The 23586-nt window shown below is 44.9% G+C and overlaps 2 protein-coding genes across 8 annotated transcripts in view; one reads left to right on the top strand and one right to left on the bottom strand.

Moving 5' to 3' along the window:
- Positions 1-2126: 2126 nt before the first annotated feature.
- On the bottom strand, positions 2127-3973 carry DDX28 (DEAD-box helicase 28). Its single transcript, XM_032854130.1, has one exon. It carries the CDS (start codon positions 3971-3973, stop codon positions 2354-2356), a length of 1620 nt encoding a protein of 539 aa, XP_032710021.1. The 3' UTR covers positions 2127-2353.
- Positions 3974-3997: 24 nt separating this feature from the next.
- DUS2 (dihydrouridine synthase 2) overlaps positions 3998-23586 on the top strand; it is a 51210-nt gene continuing 31621 nt past the window's right edge. Inside the window, exons 1-3 of one of the 7 annotated variants that reach the window (XM_032854134.1) lie at positions 3998-4120; positions 6917-6993; positions 14915-15057. In XM_032854134.1, coding sequence (XP_032710025.1) covers positions 14932-15057 — 126 coding nt within the window. In that variant the 5' untranslated portion in view covers positions 3998-4120; positions 6917-6993; positions 14915-14931. Of the gene's footprint in view, positions 4121-5487; positions 5505-6089; positions 6338-6916; positions 6994-7998; positions 8482-12032; positions 12182-14914; positions 15058-23586 lie in introns of those variants that run through there. The other 6 variants (XM_032854135.1, XM_032854133.1, XM_032854137.1 and 3 more) reach the window with 6 other exon arrangements.

Below are 23586 nucleotides of genomic sequence, written 5' to 3'. Positions count from 1 at the left end.
TCTTTCTATTCCAGGGTTGCTTGAATTAATGTGGTGTGTGTGTGTGTGTGTGTGTGTGTGTGTGTGTGACACATGAGGTCAGGCCTGATTAGAGTGGACTGCCCCTGGGGAGAGCTAGGAGGAAAAGTGTGAAGGGGAGAGCCATGGAGGAGGTTGTTTCTGGCAGGTGGGCCAGCAGAACAACACTTAGATTCTCCCAAGGCTCCAGAGAGATTATTTGTCTGAGAACATCATTCTGACCTGGAAAGGTTACTGAAGGCTTATCAGGACCTGGTTGCATCTCTGGGGAAGGCAGAAGAGAATAGACAAATGGTTGAGTTCAGGAATCTGTAATTTTTTAAAGATTTTATTTATTTGACAGACAGAGATCACAAGTAGGTAAAGAGGCGGGCAGAGAGAGGGAGGGAAATAGGCTCCCTGCCAAGCAGAGCCCGATACAGGACTCGATCCCAGGACCCTTAGATCATGACCTGAGCTGAAGGCAGAGGCTTTAACCCACTGAGCCACCCAAGCACCCCTGTAATTTTCTTTATTTTTAAATAATCTCCATATCCCTCATGGGGCTTGAACTCACAATCCAGAGACTGAGTCACACACTCTACAGACTGAGCCAGCCAGGTGGCCCTGGAATCTGTATTTTTTTTAAGATTTTATTTATTTATTTGTCAGAGAGAGGGAGAGAGAGCGAGCACAGGCAGACAGAATGGCAGGCAGAGGCAGAGGGAGAAGCAGGCTCGCTGACGAGCAAGGAGCCTGATGTGGGACTCAATCCCAGGATGCTGGGATCATGACCTGAGCCGAAGGCAGCTGCTTAACCAACTGAGCCACCCAGGCGTCCCTGGAATCTGTATTTTTAACAGTACTGCCAGAGTGATCCATGGATAGAGTTACCAAATTATTGTCCAAACTGGGTTGCTTTTGAGAGTCAAAGTGTGCAATATTGAAAGTTGGTATAAAACTCAACCCTTAGTGCAGGTAGACTAGATTCTGCCATACTTGTGTGTATGATTTTGACTAAGTTCTTTTAACCCCCTGAGCCTCAAACTTCTTCATATGAAAAAGAGAGCTATGATTGTGCATTTAGTACAATATTCTCTCCTGGCGGATTGCCCTGTGCCCATTTCTTTTCTCTGCAACCTCATCATTTTCAGTGTGCAAGTATTTTGTTTTGTGGAGTATTTGACTCTCAACTGTGCATTACTTTAGGCTTATAGAATGATGCAGAAACTGGAACCTAGAAGCAGAGAATGCTATATGCTTATTTTGCCAGTTTTGTAAAAAGTTTAATCCTCTTTTCTCTTTCCCTGCCACAAGAGATAAGAAGGTAGAGCCTGGAAATGCACACCAATACTTCTGTGTCAGTCTGTCTGTCTTCTATTCTTCTGCCAGTACGTCCCAGAGAGATTTCACCAAGAATGCCCAAGCTTGCCGTGGGCACTGTTGAAGAAAATCTCTCTGCTAGTCACATCCCCTTTCCTTTCTCTGGGATGCTTAATGGATGTTTTTGGGGGCAAGAAATAAAATCTGTTTACTAATTGAACAGCAATGGAATGGGGCACCTTGGTGGCTCAGTTGGTTGGGTGTCTGCCTTTGGCTCCAGTCATGATCTCAGGGTCCTGGGATCGAGCCCCACATCAGGCTCCCTGCTCATTGGGGAGTCTGCTTCTCCCTCTCCTTTTGTCCCTCTCTGCTCGTGCTTGCTCTCTCAAATGAATAAAAACTTTAAAAAATAAAAATAGGGGCACCTGGGTGGCTCAGCGGGCTAAAGCCTCTGCCTTCGGCTCAGGTCATGGTCCCAGGGTCCTGGGATTGAGCCCCGAATCGGGGGGTCTCTGCTCAGCGGGGAGCCTGCTTCCCCCCATCTCTCTGCCTGCTTCTCTGCCTACTTGTGATCTCTGTCAAATAAATAAAAAATCTTAAAAAAGAAAAAAAAAGATATTCTTCTAAAAAAAAGAAAAATAAAAAATAATAAAAATAATAATAAAACGGCAATGGAAGTGCCTCAGTCCCAGATGTGTTGTTCAAAGTGTGAATCTTCTCACAATCCAATGAATTCTACCCCAGTGGTAACTATTATTAGAGGAGCCCCATAAATACATCATTTACTGTTAGGAATTATGTCATAATACAATGCCAAAAATCTACTTTATTTTTCAGAACTCATGTGAAAGATTACAAAGAACCATGCTCACTCCGCAGTGCTGGCCCATCTACCTTTGGAAGCCAGAAACAGCTCACCAGCCCTTCAGAGAGGTGACTGGCTGCCCAGTGCATCCTACTGACAAGTGTGCTCACCCACCCAGGACAAAGGGAAAGATTCCTATTAATGGCATCACATTTAAGCTGGCTGCCATCAGATTTGCTGGGGCAAAGGCTCTCTCACTGAGGACCCAAGTCCTGGAAGACTTCTCCTCCGGCGTGCTGCCAGCTCAATCTTCTGAACCAGGTTTACATCCCAGGGATGGGTCACAAAGCTGATGACGGTGCCAGGCACCTCGCTTCCTACACGGCCCACCCTACCGGCTCTGTGGATGTAGTCTTGCAGGGTGAGAGGGAAATCATAATTGACAACTAGCTCTACATGGGTGCTGTCCAGGCCCCGAGAGGCTATGTCTGTGCAGAGGAGTATGTCTTGGGAGCCCTCCTGGAAGCACTGGAAGATGCCTGCCCTCATTGAGGCTGGCATTTGTCCCTGAAGCCTTAGGTGTTGGATTTTGTGGTCATCCAGAATATATCCCAGCCAATTCACAGTGCTGGAGCTATTACAAAATACCAGAACAGTTCCCGAGGGGCTAGACCTGTATGCTCTGTCATGCTGCTTGAGAATCTGCACCAACTCAGTCACCTTCTCTGCTCCCTTCAGCCTCATAAATGTCTGTCTAACATGAGGCATGATGCAGTGGAGCTTGGAGCTGGTGATGGTGGTCAGAGAGTCTGGGCTGGCAACTTTACTTAACAGTTGGCCTACACCTTCAGGAAATGTGGCCCCCACCAGCACTAACTGAGCTTTGGGATTGAAAGGGTCCTTTAAGTCAGCGGGATCTTCTGCTATATGGCTCTTCTCCAAGATATAGTCCACTAGTTCCAGGAAGCTTTCATCCAATAGTGTGTCTGCCTCATCCAACACCAAGTAGGAGAGCTGCCTCAGGGTGATTAGTTGACCTTTCAGGGCCTTCCACAGAGCTCCTGGAGTGGCCACTAGTACATCTACTGAGGGTTGTTTGGACAGTTGCAGCCGGATCCTACTCATGCCACGGCCTCCCTCTAGCTCCCGGACGTGGAGGCCCAAGGAGACGCCCAAGGGCTGGGCCACCGCCCGCACCTGTTCGGCTAATTCTCGCGAAGGCACAAGGACCAGGCCTCGAGGAGCTGGTAAACTGTGCGAATCCAAGCTTGGCCGGCCCAAGAGCCGCTGAAGCAGAGGTAGTAGGTATCCAAGAGTCTTGCCACTGCCGGTTTCCGCAGCGCAAAGGATGTGGCGGCCGCGAAGTAGAGGGGGTATGGTGCGCGACTGCACGGTTGTAGGCCGAACGACTTCAGGAGCTGCCTCCTGTAGTGCATGCAGCACGCGGGGTTCCAGACCAAGAGCCGCGAAGCTGCCCTCGGACTGGGGGTTCCGCAGCGCTGGTACCTCACGTTGCGCTCGCTCGATAGAGAAGTAGTCCCTGCGGGAGCGCCGATTCTTCCAACCACGCGAAGCTAGTGGCGCGCGCTCCCAACGGCCAAGCGTGAGGCGCGCCGGCTGGTTCAACTCTGGCCGCCGCGCCGAGATCAGCAGCGGGCCAGGTCGCGCCAGCACCAGCCGCGGGGAACTCCGTCTGCCTTGCCGCTCTTCCTGCCTCCGCTGTAGAGCCCGCGGGATGCGAACTACTGGCAGGGGCTCCTCCGGACCGCGGACCGCTAGGTCCCGTCGAGGTGCCAAAAACAACCGAACCGCGAGCCGCACCACTCGCAGAGGCCGCGCCAGAGCCATAGTGCCTTGGCGTGCGAGAGGCGCATGGCAATGACGTCACGGGCGCGCAAGGCCTCGAGGACGGTGTCTGGCACGGCTCAGCAAGGCTCGTGGAGTTGGCAAACCCTGAGGAAGGAGGGAGAGTCTGCAAAGTTCAACTGCGGCGAGGTCTGTAGGTCCGAACAGGGGTTGGCGACATCCAGACCCGGACCAACCTTGGGGAAACGGGCTCGATGAAGGCAGCCTCTGGGGTCCGGCGCTACGCGGCGGTGGGGGCCTGGTCTTATGGACGGGGGGCGGAGGGCTTCTGGCGATTGGGTGTCCGAGCCTTGCTATACTCCTTTATCGCTCCCACCGCTTCCTTGATGGCTTGTCAGTGCTGGTCTCCTCCCGTAAATTCCGAGGGTGCGGTGGTGTTTTCCCAGATGTGGTCCCCGTGCAAGGTCTGGTGGTAAATGTTTATTGAGTGTCTGAATGTATGGTCAGGCCTGGGGGAGAAGACAAGGGCCAGGTGTCTTAGCTCTAGGTCCCCCCCCCCCCCCCCCGCCTTCCCTCGACCAAGAGCTGAGAGCCCCCAGGGCAAGCTGATGGCCTGTGAAGTGGAAGGTAAGATCTTCAGGCTTTATATCAAGCAGACCTTTCTCTTTGTACTCCCCCCCACCTTTTTTTTAATTTTAAAGTTTTTTTTTTTTTAAATATTTTTATTTATTTATTTTACAGACAGAGATCACAAGTAGGCAGAGAGGCAGGCTGAGAGAGGGGAAGGGAAGCAGGCTCCCTGCTGAGCAGAGAACCGGATGCAGGGCTTGATCCCAGGATCCTGGGATCATGACCTGAGCCGAAGGCAGAGGCTTTAACCCACTGAGCCACCCAGGCGCCCCTTTCCCTCCCTTTTCAGCTGAGATTCACTCTACATTCTCTTACCTCCCCTGCCAACTTTTCATCCTGAAGCTACCATTCTTGTAGTACACTCACCTCCACTGGCTTCTCAGATACCTAAATTGTTTAAATAGTGGTGAGGAAGGCCCTTCTAATCTACTGAGTGATCAGATATGTGAGGCTTGCCTCACATAGCCCTGGTCAGACAGACTATTTTACTTGAATTCAGATGTTCAGGTTGCAAAAAAAACCCCTTATCTTTTTCTGATTGACTTACTTCTCTTAGCATTATACCCTCTAAATCCATCCATGTTGTTGGAAATGGCAAGATTTCATTCTTTTTTTAATAGTTAATATTCCAGTGTGTGTGTGTATACCACATCTCCTTTATCCATTCATCTATCAAGGGACACTTGGGTTCCTTCTATAATTTAACTGTTGTAAACAATGCTGCAGTAAACATAGGGATGCATATATATATATATATATTTTTAAAATATTTTATTTATTTATTTGACAGAAAGAGAGACCACAAGTAGGCAGAGAGGCAGGCAGAGAGAGAGGAGGAAGCAGGCTCCCCACTGAGCAGAGGGCCCGATGCGGGGCTCGATCCTGGACCCTGGGATCATGACCCGAGCTGCAGGCAGAGGCTTTAACCCACTGAGCCACCCAGGTGCCCGGGATGCATATATTTTTTTTACTTCATGTTTTCATATTCTTTGCATGAATATCTAGTACTGGAATTGCTGGATCATATGGCAATTCTAGTTTTAATTTTTTGAGAAACTTCCACACTGTTTCCACAGTGGCTGCTCCAGTTTTAATTTCTACCAACAGTGCAGGAGGGTTCTTTTTTCCTCCACATCCTCACCAATGCATGTTGTTCCCCAAAAGATAAATACTTCTAAAGTTTAAAATGCCATTTTGATACATAACTAGACTTCTGGAAAGTTACCATTAAACCATCAGAGGAGAGTTTTGAGTAGTGACAGATGAACAGAGTCATTGGATAGAGCAGTGGCTCTCAAGTGAGGGTGACTTTGCCCCTGCCCCACCCCGGGACATTTGACAGAGTTTGGAGACATTTTCATTTTTTATTTTTTTAAAGATTTCATTTATTTATTTGTCAGAGAGAGTACAAACAGCCGGAGTGGCATGCAAAGCAGGCAGAGGGAGACGCAGACTCCCAGCTGAGCAAGGAGCCCAGTGTGGGACTCAGTCCCAGGATCCTGGGATCATGACCTGAGCTGAAGGCAGCCGCTTAACTGACTGAGCCACCCAGGCATCCTGAGCATGGAGCCATTTTTAGTTGTCACATCTGGGAAGGTGCTACTGGCATCTAGTGTGCAGATGCCAGGGATGTTGCTCAACATTGTACAATGTGCAAGAAAGCCCCCAACAAAAAAGGATTATCTGGCCCAGTAGGTGAACAGTGTGTTGTTGAGAAGCCCTGCATAGAGTATGAGGACTGAAGAGTGGCTGAGGTTACATGTGCTTTTACTACAGGTAGGCGTGTTTGACAAGCTCTTTCACTGGCTCTTCCTCACCCTCAGATTCTGTAGCAAGTACTTTGGTGCCATTGCTTGCTTTGACCTTGGGATTAGGAATGTTGGGGGCCCCGTAGGTCATAAACACAAGAAAAAGTGATTCAAGGGAGTGAAGCTGGAGAAGAGAAGTTTAGAGAGAACAAGACCGTCCTTATGGATCTGGGGAATGTGCCAAATGGAAAAGAGATGAGGTGTGCTGTGGGGTGTACTACTCCAGAAGGCAGAACAAGGACTCATAAGTAACAGGCAGATGCTAAATTTGATATAAAGAACTGCTGTAACAACTAGAATTGCCCAGATCTGTCTTGAGGATACTGAGTTTTCTATCATTGAAAAGTTCATGTCCAGGCCAGATGACTGCTGGTTGGCAATATGGTAGAGGGGAGTCGATACAAAAGACACTCTAAGATACTGTGATTCTATACTACTTCTATGATTCTTTTCAAGAACTCGGGGCTCCTTGTTCCTTATCTATGTAGCTTCCTGAACATCTGACTCAACAAATTTTATCCATTTACATGTGGCACTGTTTTTTCAGATAAAAACAAACTCTTACTTTGCACCAAGCCAGAACAGATATACTGAAGGAATTAATTAGAAAAGAATAATACATTGGTATGTACTTGCATTTGGGTTCTGCCCAAATATTTGGGGGCAGGGAAGCTGGTTAATATATGGCTGCTTTCTCACCATGCTTAAGCCCTGACAATATGATTAATTCAAAATCTCATAAGGGTTGGAATCTGTCTTAGCCATTCCCTGCTCATGGCCCTTAAATTCTTTTTGTCAGTTCATTGGCCACTAAATAAGGCTCCTCTCTTTTCCTTCTGCTCACTTTGAGTAACCTCTAGTTGTTATTGAGATACATGTTGTATATTACAGTGCTTTAGAAATAAGAAAGTTTTACTTATTGTAGAAAGAATGTAGGCTCCTGAGAGCAGAGGTCTAACTGGTAGTATTTTTTCCCAGGGCTGCCATGGTAACTCACATTGTCTGATTACTCTAAGTTTTTGTTTTTTTTTTAAGATTTTTGTTTATTTATTTGACAGAGAGAGAGCGCAAGTAGGCAGAGCTACAGGCAGAGGGAGAGAAGCGGGCTCTCTGCTGAGCAGGGAGCCTAACATGGGGCTCCCTCCCAGGACTCTGGGATCATGACCCCTGCCGAAGGTAGCCGCTTAACTGACTCCATGAGTTTTAAACAGAATTGTCCCTTAGATCTCAGGTGATAATGGTACAGTCATTCATGCATTCATTTATTCATTGAGTAAATGTTTCCTGAGCACCATGCATGTGCTGGGTACTGTTCAAACAGACAGTAAGGAAAACAGGTAAAATTCCTGCCCTAGTAGAGTTTACATTCTGATTTAACTGGTTTGGAGGGGGAGGGGTAATACCTGGACTTTGTTTTTTGTTGTTGTTGTTTTTTTAATATTCTGTTTATTTATTTGACAGACAGAGATCACAAGTAGGCAGAGAGAGCCCGTGGGATGCAGGCTCCCTGCCGAGCAGAGAGCCTGATGTGGGGCTCGATCCCAGGACCCTGGTATCTTGACCTGAGCCGAAGGCAGAAGCTTTAACCCACTGAGCCACCCAGGTGCCCTGACATTGGTGTTTTTTTAAAGCCTTTCCAGATGATTCTAATGTGCCACCCTGTTTGAGAATCACAGTTATAAACAAAACACTTTGGGAATTGCAAGGCACTGCAAAAATAAAAAGTGGCTGTTAGTATTCTCTCCCTGTTCCTTCATTATCCTGCCTGCATCAGGACTGTTGTGCAAGTGCTGGCCATTCTCTTTTCAGCCCATGTCATTATGTGCCTACATCATTTTACCCTCTTTTTAACCCATTTCCTTGTCTCCTTCCGGTCTTTCACTCTCCAGCCCATCATCTATTTTCTGAATGATCTTGCTAAAGCCCAGCCATGGCCTTGTCACCCCTTGACGCAAAAGCTGTTAGAGGATGTGTGTGGCCTACAGCTTATCTCCTCATCATCTCCAGAGTCTGCTCCCCACTTCGTCTCCTGCTGCTTTCTTACCTGAGTCTTGTTCACTCAAGTGATGGCTCTTATGCAAGTTGCATAAAGGGCTCGCAGTCCTTCACTGGGTAAGCAAGGGAGTGGGGTAGTTATTTGTCTGCTCTGTAACCAAATGAGGTATGGCAAGGCACTTGAAGTGCTCTGTGATAGAGCACATTTGTCTGTGATAGAGCCCTTTTTTAGCAGAAGCATGGGTCATATTGTGGTTCTCATTGCCACTTGACCTGTTAACTTCTTTCCACAACATAACCCTAACACTTATGCCAGATTGTGTTTTCTGTGCTCTGTGACAAAGACCTGGTGATAAGCAAGATGCAGGGCTTGCCTTCCCCTTGTGATGAGGGAGGGAGGTTGATAGTTAGTTGCTCTTAGAATTACAAGAGTATATTCCATCCCAGGACAGGAATGAGCTAAGAGGAGGTGCCCTTACTCTGTGTTTGGGAGATAAATGTCAGGGAAGGCTTTCTGGAGGAAGTGCATCTATGTGATGTTCTGAAAGGCTGCTGAAGTCAGCCAGGTAGAGGGATAGGAATCTGGGTTCTAGGCAGGGGCAACTTGTTCAGAGACTACAGGCCAGTTTGTTGGGAGACAGCAGGCCAGTTTGGGGAGCTAGAAATAGTTCAGAAGAGGTGAAGCTTAGCATGGGGGAGTTAAGAGGGCAGGGGGCAAGAGATGAAAGATTGGGCTTCTGAGGAAGGCAGGGAGCAGACTTGTTTGCAATGTGAAGGAGCTGGGACTTAATTGTAAGGGCAGAAGGGAAGGCTGTGGAGAATAGGAATATCCTGTCCCAGTTTGTGTTTTGAAAGACCCTGCCGGCTGCTGGAAGGAACTTAGATTGAACACAATGAGCCTGGAAGCAGAGAGACTGGTTTGCAGGCTATTGTCGTCAGTCACCTGAGAGATGGCAGTGGCAGAGCCGAGACGTTCCTTGGGCTCAAGAGCTCAGTTCTTCCCATTTCTTTACCTTCCGCACTTCACACAGTGCCTTCATCCTAAAAGAACTAGTAGATGTCTGTTGATCTAACAATAGACTTCAAATGTGTTGAAAGTGTAAAAGCCAGATAGTGAGAGCAGTTAACATTTATTAAACCCTTACTGTTGGGACGCCTGGGTGGCTCAGTTGGTTAAGCCCCTGTGTTCGGCTCAGGTCATGATCCCAGGGTCCTGGGATTGAGTCCCACATCGGGCTCCTTGCTCAGTGGGGATCCTGCTTCTCTCTCTTCCTCTGCATGCCACTCTGCCTGCTTGTGCGTTCTCTCTGACAAATGAATAAATAAAATCTTAGAAACAAACAAAGAAATCCTTACTGTGTGCTGGGAGCTGTTGTGCATCATAGAATTGACTTTTCACAGCATCCCACCTGATGTAGATTCTGTGGGAGCCTCATATGCCAGAGGGAGAGGCTGAGCCTCCATTAGGTTAATTCATCTGCCTGGGGCAGAGTTGGGGTTCCAGTGCACGTCTGTCTGATTCCAGAGTTTGGAATCTTAATAGAGAGATGCTATATCACCTCTTTCTCTTGTAAGTATAATAGGTCACTTTAATTTTTTCTTATCTACACATGTTTTGAGTGGGAAATAGGATAATTCTCTGAATATTTAATCCTAATTGACTTCTTTTTTTTTTTTTTTAAGATTTTATTTATTTATTTGACAGACAGAGATTACAAGTAGGCAGAGAGGCAGAGAGAGAGAGAGGAAGGGAATCAGGCTCCCCGCTGAGCAGAGAGCCTGATGCGAAGCTCGATCCCAGGACCCCGGAATCCTGACCTGAGCTGAAGGCAGAGTCTTTAACCCACTGAGCCATCCAGGCGCCCCTTGACTTCCGTTTTAACTCTAAATTTGTATTTTAAAGAAATTGCTTTTTAAGCAAGGTCGTAGCCTCTAGGAAAATTTACATGGAAGGGTAAATGGTAAAGTTTTTTTTCCATTCATTGCTTTCCCTGAGTAGTGTTATCTTCAGTCTGAAAGTGTTATAATTAGTGGGATTTTGTATCTATGCAATTGAAGTTAAGGTTACTGTCTGAGAAGGTAACCAAAACTGTCAGAAGACCAGCCCTTAAAAGAATGGTGGAGAGAGAAGAAAAAAAAAGAATGATAGAGAGATCGTCTCAGTTTGTGTGACTGAATTGGTGATCTGGGTGTGATCTTGGGGCCCAGCGAATGGTTGTGACAGTAACTGGGAAAGGGTAGGGACTGCCTCATTTCTTTGAAAGGAGTCTTTTTGGAGGCAAGCCCCGTCAGGCACTGCTGGCAGGTGCCAGAGGGAGTTCCCAGAACAGCCACCCTCTAGGAGGGTGTCCTTAGCTGCCACAGAGTAAGAATTCAGTCATACCTTGCTTTCTAAGCAGCTGCTAAGGGCCAAGTACTGGGCTCAGGGCGAGAAATCTGGCAGTAAACTAGGTAGTCATATTCCTGTCCTTGTGGAACTTGTCCTGGTGGCTTAGAGCAGGAGCTGGGGGTTAAACAAGAAACCACACAAATCAGTGTGGACACATGGGGATTGTGACTGAGCTATAGGGAAGCACAAAGTGTTGTGAGAGCATGTGACCAGGGACCTGAAGTTAGATGGTCTGGTAGGGAATTGTCTCCAAAAAGGGGACATTCAAGGTCAAGAGGACCTCAGTGTGGGTGTGTATGATTGAGTCAGGGAGAGTCTTCCAGACAGAGAGGATGGATTCCAAGTGCACAGACCCCAGAGCTTAGTGTGGGAGACTTTCAAAGAAGTTCAGGGTGGCCAGGACAAGGAAAGTGAGGGGGAGAGAGGCTCGAGGTAAGCTGGAGATGTGGGCAGGGACAGGTCATGCAGGGCTTGGTGGGCCATCAGAAGGGTTTGGGAATTCTCCTAAACTCAGAGGGAAGCCATTGAAGGATATAAACAAGGGAGGGGTATTATCAGAGTTGCCTTTTTCAAATGCCACACAGTATCAAGAGAAAGAATAGGAGGGGGTAGGATTAGATTTGGGGAGACCAATTAGGAGGCTGGCTTCCTGCACGATGGTGGCACTGGAGATGGAGCAAAGCAGATGGATTAGAGTTATATTTTGAAGGTTGTTTCCACAGTAGTTAGTGATAGATTAAATGTGGGGAATATGACTTAAGGATGAGTAATTGGGTGAATGGAAATGCTAGTTGCTGAAATGGGAAACATTTTCTCTCCGTGTATTGGCCTGATTAACACCTTCTCTCCCTTGAAATCTTGAATCAAATTATTTCTTGGGGTGCCTGGGTGGCTCAGTCAGTTAAGCATCTGACTCTCGATTTCGGCTCACATCTTGATCTCAGGTTTGTGAGATAGAGCCCTGTGTCAGGACCCACGCTCAATGCAGAGTTTGCTTGAGATTATTTCCCCTCCCTCCCACCCCCTGTGCTGTATCCCCTCCCTGCACTCTTGAATTTGCTCTCTTTTTCTAAAATAAATAAAATCAAAAACAAAAAATAAGAAGAAGAAGAAGAAATTATTTCTTAAGGGAAGCCTTTCTCAACCCCGCTATTCATCCATTTCCTGCGGCACAGCTTCCCAAAACCTCGTGTCCTTCATAGCACTGTACATGGTCGTAATTTCACAAGTATTTGTAAGTTCCCTTTCTATAACCCTCTCTTCTTCTGTACCTCCTCCTCCTCATAGTGCCAGTCAGTGCTTAGCATATCATAGGGGCTCAATAGATGTCTGTTGAATGAATTAATGAAGATAGAGGAGGCAGCTTAGGAGGGCAGATCAAGATCTTGTTTTTGCATGCTTAGTATAAGATGTCCTTAAGATACCCGGGTGGGGATGTGTATTGAACAGTTGATGTAATATGCTGGTGATCTCCAAAGATGCCAATATTTTAAGCCATGGGAATAAGCAAATTTGCAAGGGAGAATGTGTGGAATTAGAAGGGAAGAGGGCCCAAGACTAAGGAGGAAACAAGTGAGTAGAGGAGGTGAAACCAGGAAAGACACTGAAAAGCAGGGCAGAGAGTTGGGAGAAAAACCAGGAAAGTATGGGGTCAGGGGGGTCAAGGAAGAGGGGAGGCTCAACCATGTCACTGTACTGTTAGTGAAACAAGATTGTGGACAGGTGAGTGTCTGGTTGATCGCACAACTTCCAGGTCATTGGTGACTTTGAGCAGTTTTAGTGGAGCAGTGAGGTGAGGGTCCGGCAGAACGGGCTGAACAGTAAAAAAGCAAATGGAAACAGTAACTGAGCAGAGCATAGCATTGGCTAGCTAGCTTCATGACTTTTTAGAGGGGTCCATATTTGCTAAGAATAAATAAATGTTAACAGTTCTCTCTGGGATATGGGATTTCAATTTTTTTTTCTTTTTACTCCTGTTGGCTCTACTTCCAAAGTATATTTAGGATGTGATCACTTCTCACCACCTCTAATACCAGCTCCTTGGCCTGAGCCACCATCAGTTTTTATGTTGGTTACCAAAGAGCCTTGTACTTGGTCTGCCTATGTTTACTCTGGCCCCCAACGGACTGCTCTGCTCTTTATATAGCAGTCACCATGATCCTGAGAAAACATGTTCAGTCATGCTACTCCTCTATTTAAAACCCTTTACTGGCTTCTATTTTGTGAAGAGCTAACGGTCCGTAGAGTGTCCTTCAAGGCCATATGGGATCTGACTACTGTGTGCTGTCTGCTTACTGCTGAGACATTTTGTATCTGACTTTCATTACTTTCTCTTCTCTTTGTGTTCCAACCATACTGGTCTTCTTGCTGTTCCTCTAACACACCAGGCAAGCTCCTGCCCTAGGGCCTTTGCACTGCCTGTCTCTTCTGCTGTGTATTCTTTTTTTTTTTTAAAATATTTTATTTATTTATTTGACAGAGAGAGAGAGATCACAAGTAGGCAGAGAGGCAGGCAGAGAGAGGCAGGAGAGCAGAGCAGAGAGCCCCATGTGGGGCTTGATCCCAAGACCCTGAGACCATGACCCGAGTCGAAGGCAGAGGCTTAACCACCTAGCTACCCAGGTGCCCTCTTCTGCTGTGTACTCTTCCACTAGATACCAACTTGGCTAACTCAAGTCTTAGCTCAAATGTTATCTTTCCATTGAAGCCTATCTTGGTTTCCCTATTTAAAATTTTATATTTTAACATAAATATTTTCATATAAATGTTTTTATATTTTAATGTAAAATACACAGTTAATATACCATGTATTTGTATTTTTCCTGCTGGGAGTGTGGGGTAAATGGGTGAAGGTGGTAAAAAGATAGGAACTTCTGGGGCGCCTGAGTGGTGCAGTTGGTTAAATGTCTGACTCTTGATTGCGGCTCAGGTCATGATTTCAGGGTTGTGGGATCGAGCCCTGTGTTGGCTCTGTGCTTAGCACAGAATCTGCTTGTTCCTCTCCCTCTTCTCCTCCCCTCCCCCTTCTCTTTCTCTCTCTCTAAAAAAAGAAAAAAAAAAAAGATATGACTTCCAGTTAGAAGATAAATATGTTCTGAGGATGTAATCTACAACATAGCAGCTATAGTTGACAATATCATGTATTTGAAGGTTGCTGAGAATGGATCTTTTTAAAAAGATTTTATTTATTTATTCAGGATGCCTGGGTGGCTCAGTTGGTTAAGCGGCTGCGTTCGGCTCAGGTCATGATCCCAGCATCCTGGGATCAAGTCCCACATTGGGCTCCTTGCTCAGCAGGGAACTTGCTTCTCCCTCTGCCTCTGCCTGCCACTGTCTGCCTGTGCTCACTCTCTCTGACAAATAAATAAATAAAATCTTTAAAAAAAAAGAGAGATTTTATTTATTTATTTATTTATTTATTTGAGAAAGAGAGATAGAGGGAGAGGGAGGAGGGGGAGGAGCAGAAGGGGAAGGAATCCCAAGCTGACTCAGTGAGCTGAGTGCAGAGCCCATTATGGGGCTCTATCCCATAACCCTGAGATCATGACCTGAGCCGCAACCAAGAGTCAGATGCCCAACCTACTGAGCCACCCAGAGACCTCACTAAGAGTCGATCTTAAAGTTCTCATCACAATAAAAAGAATTATTAATATATGAGGTGATAGATATTAACTTACTGTGGTAATCATTTTCTGGTATATACATATATCAAATCACTATGTTGTACACCTTAAATTAATACATTATATGTCAATCATATCTCAGTAAAATGGAAAAAACTTTTAACCCAGCCCCAGTGTTTTCAATTTCCTTTCTCCCTGTTTTTTAACTCCATAGCATTACCAATTTTTCAACATGCTATGTAATTTGTTATATGTTATTTTTTTTGCCTTTGTTCCCCTGCTAGAATAAAAGCTCTGTTAGAGCAGAAATTTTTCTGTTTTGTTCTCTAATTATCCCAAAAGACTAGGACAATGACTGTCCCAAACTAGGCATATAATTATTATTCTTTAGATGAATGAATAAACATGCCTGATTTTTATGATCAGAGAAAAGGGAAACAAAGTCCTATGTGTTGGATAGAAGAAGAAAAGTCCACCCTGGATAACAGAGAAGATTTTCTTTTCGTGGATTTCAGACTCTTGTTTTCCCTTTCTGCAGGCTTTAGCAGAGGAAGAATGATTGAGCATAGCCTCTCACTGTGCTACCGCAACAAACTCATCTTAGCCCCTATGGTTCGGGTAGGCACTCTTCCAATGCGGCTGCTGGCCCTGGACTATGGAGCAGACATCGTGTACTGTGAGGTAAGAGGCTCCTGATTTTCTTGGAGGGCTTTGCCACCAGTGTGGCCTCCTTGTCTGTGGGTGGGAGTGGTCAAGAGTTAGTTGGGGGCAGAATGGGCACTCACTTCACAGGCACTCCCTGAAGGCAGTGGGAGACAAACATGACACTTGTGAGTTCTCTGGGCCCTGTTCAGGGTCCGGAGCCTGGGCAGCATGGAGGCCTTGTGGGATCCCTGGGCTGGGTGATTAGATGAGTGTTGTATCAGGTCACTGCCCTGGCTTCCACACAAGTGAATAGACATTCGTGCATGTGTGAATGAACTCAAGGTTAGGAAGAGGAGGAAAAGGAGCAGGGAGTCGGGATGGGGTTGGTTTTGAGAGCCACAGGATTTTCTGGTAGTAGTACCTAGTGGGTTGCCTACATCCTGGCTCTTCTGGAGAGTAGTAGGCCTTTACACCCAGGCTTAAAAAGTATTTTCTAGGAAAAACAGCATTACAGAAGTAGTTGATATTGGATAGTGTTGGGGTGTGAGCAGTGTTTCTCTGGTGGGCATATAACAGAATTATCTGGAGAATTCTCTCCCACTCATCATCCCCAGTCCTGATGTGTCTCCCTAGTGTGGGTGAGAAGTTGAAGAAGAATGTATTCAAGTGCTTCAGATACTTCTATCTTTGAAAGGCATTGCTGGTGGGATGGGGACTGTGGCTATAAAAGGGCAGAACAAGGAATCCCAGTGGTGATAGGGCTGTTGGAACTGTTCATGGAACTGTTCTGTGACTGAACTCTCAGTGTCAGTATCCTGCTTGCATTACACTATAGTTTTGTAAGATGTTACCATTGGGGAAGTTGGGCAAACAGTACATAAGAGTTCACTTTTTTTTTTTTTTTTTTAAGTAGGCTCCACGCCCAGCACGGAGCCTGATGCGGGGCTTGAACTCATGACCCTGAGATTAAGACCTGAGCTGAGATCAAGAGTTGGATGCTTAACCAACTGAGCCAGCCAGGCGCCCCTGGGAGCCCACATTCTTACAATTGCATGTGAACCTCCAATTATCTCAAAATAAAAATTTTAATTAAAAAGCCACTGGTATAGAGAGAAGGGAGGGCTTAAGAGGGAACTTGGGAAGAATATACCCTAATGTACTGGGTGTTTGTATGTGGGGGGACAGGTAAGTAATTTATGATAGAAAAGTAAGAGTGGGGCACTTGGCTGGCTCAGTCAGTAGGGCATATAACTCTTGATCTTGGGGTTGTGAATTCAAGCCCCACCTTGGGCTTGTAACCTACTTAAAGTAAAATCTTAAAAAAAGTAAAAGAGTGAGAGAAATAGGCAAATTAAGGTGTGTCAGGGAAGGCAAAAGTTAAGTCTGTCAAGTGTGATAGATGATATAGAGAAATCCAATTGCAAAAGGACCAAAAAGGTGATTTGGAAACCAGACGATTGGAGGACAGCTGTGGCACAGAGATGCAAACACTTGTGGGGGCAACGGATTGCGGAGTAAGCAGCAAATGAGGAAGTAGAAACAGAGGTGCCCACTGCCCCTCAGGAATTCAAGAGGTGAATGGAAGAAAAGAGTACATGCAGGTAGGGGAGATGAAGGAAGCTGGGTGAAGGGCGTGACTTGTATATTTGCAACATAAGAGAAAGCACTTTGCCTTGAGGTGGGAGCTGAAGATTCAGCAAATTGGTGTGGGGTGGGTAGGGCCTGGACTTGGAGGGGCAGGATTCTAGATGAGGTAGTGGGGCCTGCCTCCAAGATAGGGCAGGGAGGAGAGTGGGGGAACCATGGGAGGCAGGGAAGCCAAGGGGTTTTGCCTGAGATATGTTTTATAAGATGTGGGAAGCCAGTCCTCTGTCGGCGATGAGGGTGGCAGGAGTGGGGTGGAGACCTGAGAAAAGAAAGTGAGGGCAGTTTGGTCCCGTTGCTGTGGAGAATGGGCACTGGGAGATTTGCCTGGCAGCTAGGTCTGCATAGTCATGCTATTTTTCAGCTTTATGGGAAGGAGAGCTGCAGACCCTGAGGGGATGCCCATGGCTGAGGATTGGCATGCTGCTGTCTGCAGCCGGGCAGGGCCAGAACCATCTAGGGTGCTAGCAAAATGAAATGGGAGAGAGGGAGCATGTGTTGTCCAAATGTGGGAGTCAGAAAGCGAGGTTCCCGAGTTTCGGGTCATGGGTGTAGGACCTGACTTCTAAGGGGTTTGTTGAAATAGAGGCAAGGAAGTCCAAGAAATGAGAGCTAGGCATCTGTAAGCCTTCCATCCTGCCAGAATTTGCCCAGGGCAGGGAGGAACCTGTGTCCAGAGGCTAGTCGCAGGGGAATGTGGTAGTACACTGAGCAGTGTTTATCTGGTCCCTCATTCTTCAAGCCTCTCCTCAGGCCCTCAGGTGGTCAGCTGTGGGTTAAGTGTGGCCTTTCTTAGCCAGCTCCCTCCTGGCCCTCCAAACGTCTTGGATTTCGAAGAGGATTGGGGGGATGGACTGTGAGGACTCATGGACTGTGAGGGACTGCAAGGACTCATGGACTTAGAGCCTGAGGAATGGGGACCAAAAATATAAGTCCCAGAGAGCTCAGCGGTTGTTTTGTTGCCTGTGATGCCCCCTTCAGCATGCTTGGTGGGTGTTTACTCTGTAGAGTCAAGACGGCTTATAAATGGACTGGCCTCTGCCAAAGTCAAGATAGCTTATAAACATCTAGGCCTTCCCCTCAGGCGTAACACCTGCGGAGAGCAGAGGCAGGCTGGCCGGTGGACCCTTGCTTAGCATTGGTAGGTGGCCAGGGATGGCCTAGTACTGGACTTGGCATAGTATGGTGCCTGCTGCCCCCTGGTGGGCCCAGTGTTGCTGTGCAGGCCCGCTGCCTGGATGATCTGGGTTCACATGAGGTTGTCCAGCTGTGGTTTTAGTTAAACCGTCCCACCCACCTCACAGGACCAGAGTATAGGCTTTAGGAAATACCAGGCATGCACGCACCTCCTTAAAAGCTCTGCAAAGCCCTCAGCAGCTCGAGGTGAAGAAAGGATGAACTAGCTCAGCAGAAGTCAAGGGAGCAGTAGTCTGATTCCCCACTAAGTTCTGCCTTATTGATAGGGGTTTTCCAGGAGTCCCTCAAATGTTATGTAGCTATTCCTTTTTATAAAAACAAGGGACTGGGTGCTGGGGTGGCTCAGTTGGCTAAGCAACTGCCTTTGGCTCAGGTCATGATCCCTGGGTCCTGGGGTCGAGTCCCACATGGGGCTCCCGGCTCTGCAGGGAGTCTGCTTATCTGTCTCCTTCTGCCTGCCACAACCCTGCTTGTGTGTTCTCTCTCTCTCTCTCAAATAAATAAATAAATAAAACCTTTAAAAACAACAAAACAAAACAAGGGGACTCCAGTTGCCCAGAATGTAAGAACACACCTACCTGTTAGACTTAAACCTTTTACTGAACAAGACTAAGGGAGGAGGCAGTGTTCTGAAGAGGCCCGGGTTGCCAGAATGGGTACTTAAAATTTTTTGGGCATGTGGTAAGAAAACATATAAAATTTACTATCTTAGGGGTGCCTGGGTGTTTCAGTGGGTTAAGCCTCTGCCTTCGGCTCAGGTCATGATCCCAGGGTCCTGAGATCGAGCCCCTAATAGGGCTCTTTGCTCGGCGGGGAGCCTGCTTCCTCCTCTCTCTCTGCCTGCCTCTCTGCCTACTTGTCATCTCTGTCAAATAAATAAATAAAATCTTTTTTTTTTTTTTAAAGATTTTATTTATTTATTTGACAGACAGAGATTACAAGTAGGCAGAGAAGCAGTCAGAGAGAGGAGGAAGCAGACTCCCTGCCGAGCAGAGAGCCCGATGTGGGGCTCGATCCCAGGACCCTGGGATCATGACCTGAGCTGAAGGCAGAGGCTTTAACCCACTGAGCCACCCAGGCGCCCCAATAAATAAAATCTTTAAAAAAAATTTACCATCTTAACCATTTTTGAATGTGCACTTTGGTAGTGTTGAGTTGTGAAACAGATCTCTAGAATCTTTTCATCTTGCACTACTGAAACTCTGTGCACATAAAACAACTCCCCCCTTACCCCATCTCTCCAGGCCCTGGTAACCACTCTCCTATTTTCTGTTTCAATGAATTTGACTCCTTTAGGTACTTCATAGAAGTGGAAGCATATGCGATACTTGTCTTTTTGTGACTGGCTTGTATCACTTAACATAATGTTTCCAAGGTTCATCCGTGTTGTAGTTTGTGGCAGGATTTCCTTCCATTTTTAGGCTGAATAATAGTCCATTGTATGTATATGCCCCATTCTGTTTATACATTCATTGGTTGATGAACATTTGAGTCCTTCCACCTCTTGGTTATTTTGAATAGTGCTGCTATGAACATAGGTATGCAAATATCTCTTTGAGAGCTTGTTTTCAATTCTTTTGGATATATATATCTACAAGGGGGATTGCTAGATCAGGTGGTAGTTCTGTTTTTAATTTTTAGAAGAAACTCTATACTATTTGCCCTAGAAATTGCACCATTTTACAATCCTACCAACAGTGAACAATTTCTCCATGTCCTTGCTAACGCTTGTTCTGTTGTTGTTTTCCTTTTCTTTCTTTTTTAAATAATAGCCATCCTAATAGGTGAGAGGTGATAGCTCATTGTGGTTTTAATTTGCATATCTCTGATGATTAGTGATATTGAGTATGTTCATATGCTTGCTAGCCATGGCTGTATAATCTTTGCAGAAATTTTTATTCAGGTTCTTTGCCCAGAATGGGTAATTTCTTAAAACTTAAAAAAGAAATCAGATTTATAGAAAAGTTATTGTATGTTTATACTTCAATAAAAAATTTAAAAAAATTTTATAAAGGGAAAAAATTATTAAAAAGTTGCATCCATACCCAGATTAACCTATGGTCAACATTTTTGCTTGATTTGTTTTATCATTTGTGTTCTATCTAATGTATATATTTTTTCTCCTTAAACTAGTTTTTTTAAACTTTTTTTCTTTCTTTTTTTTAAGATTTTATTTATTTATTTGAGAGAGAAAGAGAACATGAGAGGGGAGAAGGTCAGAGGGAGAAGCAGACTCCTGGCAGAGCTGGGAGCCCGATGTGGGACTTAATCCCAGGACTCCGGGATCATGACCTGAGCCGAAGGCAGTGGCTTAACCAACTGAGCCACCCAGGTGCCACTTAAACTTTTTTTTAAGGATTTTTTAATTTATTTGTTTTGAGAGAGAGAGCAGGAGAGAGCAAGCACGAGCAGGGGGGAGCATCAGAGGAAGAGGGAGAAGCAAGACTTCCCACTGAGCAGGGAGCCTGATGCAGGACTTGATCCCAGGACCACCTGAGCTGAAGGCAGATGCTTAAGCAACTGAGCCACCCAGGGTCCCCCTTAACTAATTTTTTAAGCTGAAATGCAGTTGACATACAATGTTACGTTAGTTTCATGCATTCTCCTTAACTGTTGGAGTAAGTTTCATTCACTATAATTTCTTAACTTCTCAAGTACTTCATTGATGTTTTACCAGAATCAAGTCTTTCTTCTATACAATGATGATATAGGCATCATCTTCAGTAAAACTAACATTGATATAATCCTTTTTTTAATCTATCTTCTATCTTCTAATTTTGTCAATTGACCCAGAATTGTTCCTCTAAGCATTTTTTTTAACATTAAAAAATTTTTTTTTCATGTTTAAAAGGATTTTGCTGGGGCACCTGGGTGGCTTAGTGGGTTAAGCCTCTGCCTCATGGCTCAGGTCATGATCTCAGGGTCCTGGGATCGAGCCCTGCATCGGGTTCTCTGCTTAGCGGGGAGCCTGCTTCCCCCTCTTTCTCTGCCTGCCTCTCTGCTGCTTGTGATTTCTCTCTTTCTCTCTGTCAATTAAATAAATAAATAAATAAATAAATAATTTATAATTTATTAATAAATAAATAAATTATTAATTAAATAAATTATATAAATTAAATAAATAAATAATCTTAAAAAAAAGTTTTGCAAAAGAGAGAGAGAGGGGGCAGGTATGAGCAAAGAGAGGGGCAGAGGGAGAAGCTGAGGAGGAAGCATGATGCGGGGCTCTATTCCAGGACCCTGGGGTCATGACCTGAGCCATCCAGGCACCCTAACATTTTTTTTTAAGATTTTATTTTTAGGGTCTCCTGGGTGGCTTAGTCCATCAAGTGTCTGCCTTCAGCTTAGGATCCAGCCCTGTGGCTAGCTCCCTGCTTAGCCAAGAGTCTGCTTCTTCCTTTCACTATGCCCCTCCCCCTCTACTCATGCTTTCTCTCTCAAATAAATAAGTAAAATCTTTTAAGAAAAGATTTTATTTTTACGTTATCTCTACATCCAACTTGGAGCTCAAACTTAGAATCCCAAGATCAAGAGTCGCATGCTCTACCGACTGAACCAGCCAGGCTCCCCTTTTAACACCTTTACTGAGATAAGGTTCACACATACCATATAATTCACCAATTCAAATTGTGCAATTCACTGGCTCTCGGTATATTTACAGAATTGTGCCTCCATCACCACAATCAACTGTTGAACCAAAAAGAAACCTCACATCTGTTAGCAATCCCTCCCCAGTTTCTCCCTCCCTGAGTCCCTGGAAACCACTATTCTACTTTCTATTTCTATAGATCTGCCTGTTTTCAACATCTCATATAAACAGGATCGTGCCATATATAGTCTTTCATGCCTGTTTCTTTCACTTAGTGTAATGTTCCTAAGGTTCACCCATGTCATTGCATGTAGCACTACTTCGTTCCTTTTAGTGGTTGACTAATAATTAATTGTATGTGTATACCACAGTTTGGTTATCCGTTCAGTCAATGGACGTTTGAATTATTTCTACCTTTTGGCTATTTTGAACCATGCTGCTATGAACATTTGTGTACATTCCTCTTGGGTATATAGACCTGGGAGCAGAATTTGCTGGATCATATCATAACTCTGTGTTTAACCCTTTGAGAAAATGCCAGACTGTTTTCTGAAGCAGGTGTACCATTTTACATTCTCGCCAGTATGATGTTTCCAGTTTCTCCACATCTTTGCCAGCACTGATTATTATTATTATTATTTTTTGATTATACCCATCCTAGTGGCTATGAAGCAGTATCTCATTGTGGTTTTGATTTGCATTTCCCTAATGTTTAATGAAATTGAGAATCTTTTTCTGGGTTTATTGGCCATTTGTATATCTTCTTTGGAGAAATGTCTAATAAAATCTATGCCCATTTATTAAATTGGGTTATTTGTCTTTTTATTCTAAGAATTGTAAGAGTTCTTTATATAATCTGTATAATAGACCTTTATCACATATATGATTTGCAGTATTTTCTCCCATTCTGTGAGTTTTCTTTTCACTTTATTGATAGTATCCTTTGATACATAGAAGTTTTTAATTTTGATTAACTCCAGTTTGTTTTTTTCTTTTGTACTTTTGGTATCATCTCTAAGAAATTATTGCTTGATCTAAGGTCACAAAGACTTATATCTGTGTTTTCTTCTATGAATTTTATAGTTTTGGCTCTTATATTTAGTTCTTTGATGAGTTAATTCTTGTATGTGAAGTGAGGAGTCCCTACCTCACATCAAAATTTATTTTCTTGTGCTATTTATTGAAAAGACAATTTTTCCCCAATAAATTGTCTTGGTACCCTTGTCAAAAATCAGTCAATTAGGGGCGCCTGGGTGGCTCAGTGGGTTAAGCCTCTGCCTTCGGCTCAGGTCATGATCTCAGGGTCCTGGGATCGAGTCCCGCATCGGGCTCTCTGCTCGGCAGGGAGCCTGCTTCCTCCTCTCTCTCTGCCTCTCTGCCTGCTTGAGATCTCTGTCTGTCAAATAAATAAATAAAATCTTTAAAAAAAAATCAGTCAATTATAGATGTTTTGGTTTGTATCTAGACTCTCAGTTCTATTCCACTGACTTATTTGTTTATCCTTATGCCAGTACCACAGTCTATTTTTTTTTTTTTCTTAGAGAGAGAGAGAACGAGTGGGAGGGGAGGGGCAGAGAGAGAGAATCTTAAGCAGGCTCCACACCTACCATGGAGCCTGACATTGGGCCTGACCTCATGACCATGAGATCATGACCTGAGCCAAAATCAAGAGTTGGATGCTTAACTTACTGAGCCACCCAGGCCCCCCAACACAGTCTTGATTATTGTAGCTTGGTAGTAGTTTTTGAGATTAGGAAGCATGAATGTTCCAACTTTGTTTTTCTCTTTCAAGATTGTTTTGTCTAATCTGTGTTGCTTGCATTTCCATATGAATTTTAGGATCACCTTATCAAATTCTGCAAAAAGGGGAACTAGGGTTTTGATAAGGTTTGTGTTGAATCTGTAGCTCAGTTTGGAGAATATTTCCGTCTTAACAGTATTAAGTTTTCCAATCCATGGTCATATCTTTATTTAGATCCCCTTTAATTTCTTTCAACAGTATTTTATTGTTTTCGGTATGCAGTCTTTGCTGCCTTGTTTTCTTCTAGCCTTCATCATTTCTTTTTTTTTTTTTTTTTAACAGATTTTTATTTATTTATTTGACAGATCACAAGTAGGCAGAGTGGCAGGCAGAG

The sequence above is a fragment of the Lontra canadensis genome, unplaced genomic scaffold (assembly GCF_010015895.1).
Source record: "Lontra canadensis isolate GAN:19392208 unplaced genomic scaffold, GSC_riverotter_1.0 scaffold8, whole genome shotgun sequence".
Lineage (NCBI taxonomy): Eukaryota > Metazoa > Chordata > Mammalia > Carnivora > Mustelidae > Lontra > Lontra canadensis.
The sequence above is the reverse complement of the archived record's forward strand: the minus strand, read 5'-3'. Positions and strand labels throughout refer to the sequence as shown.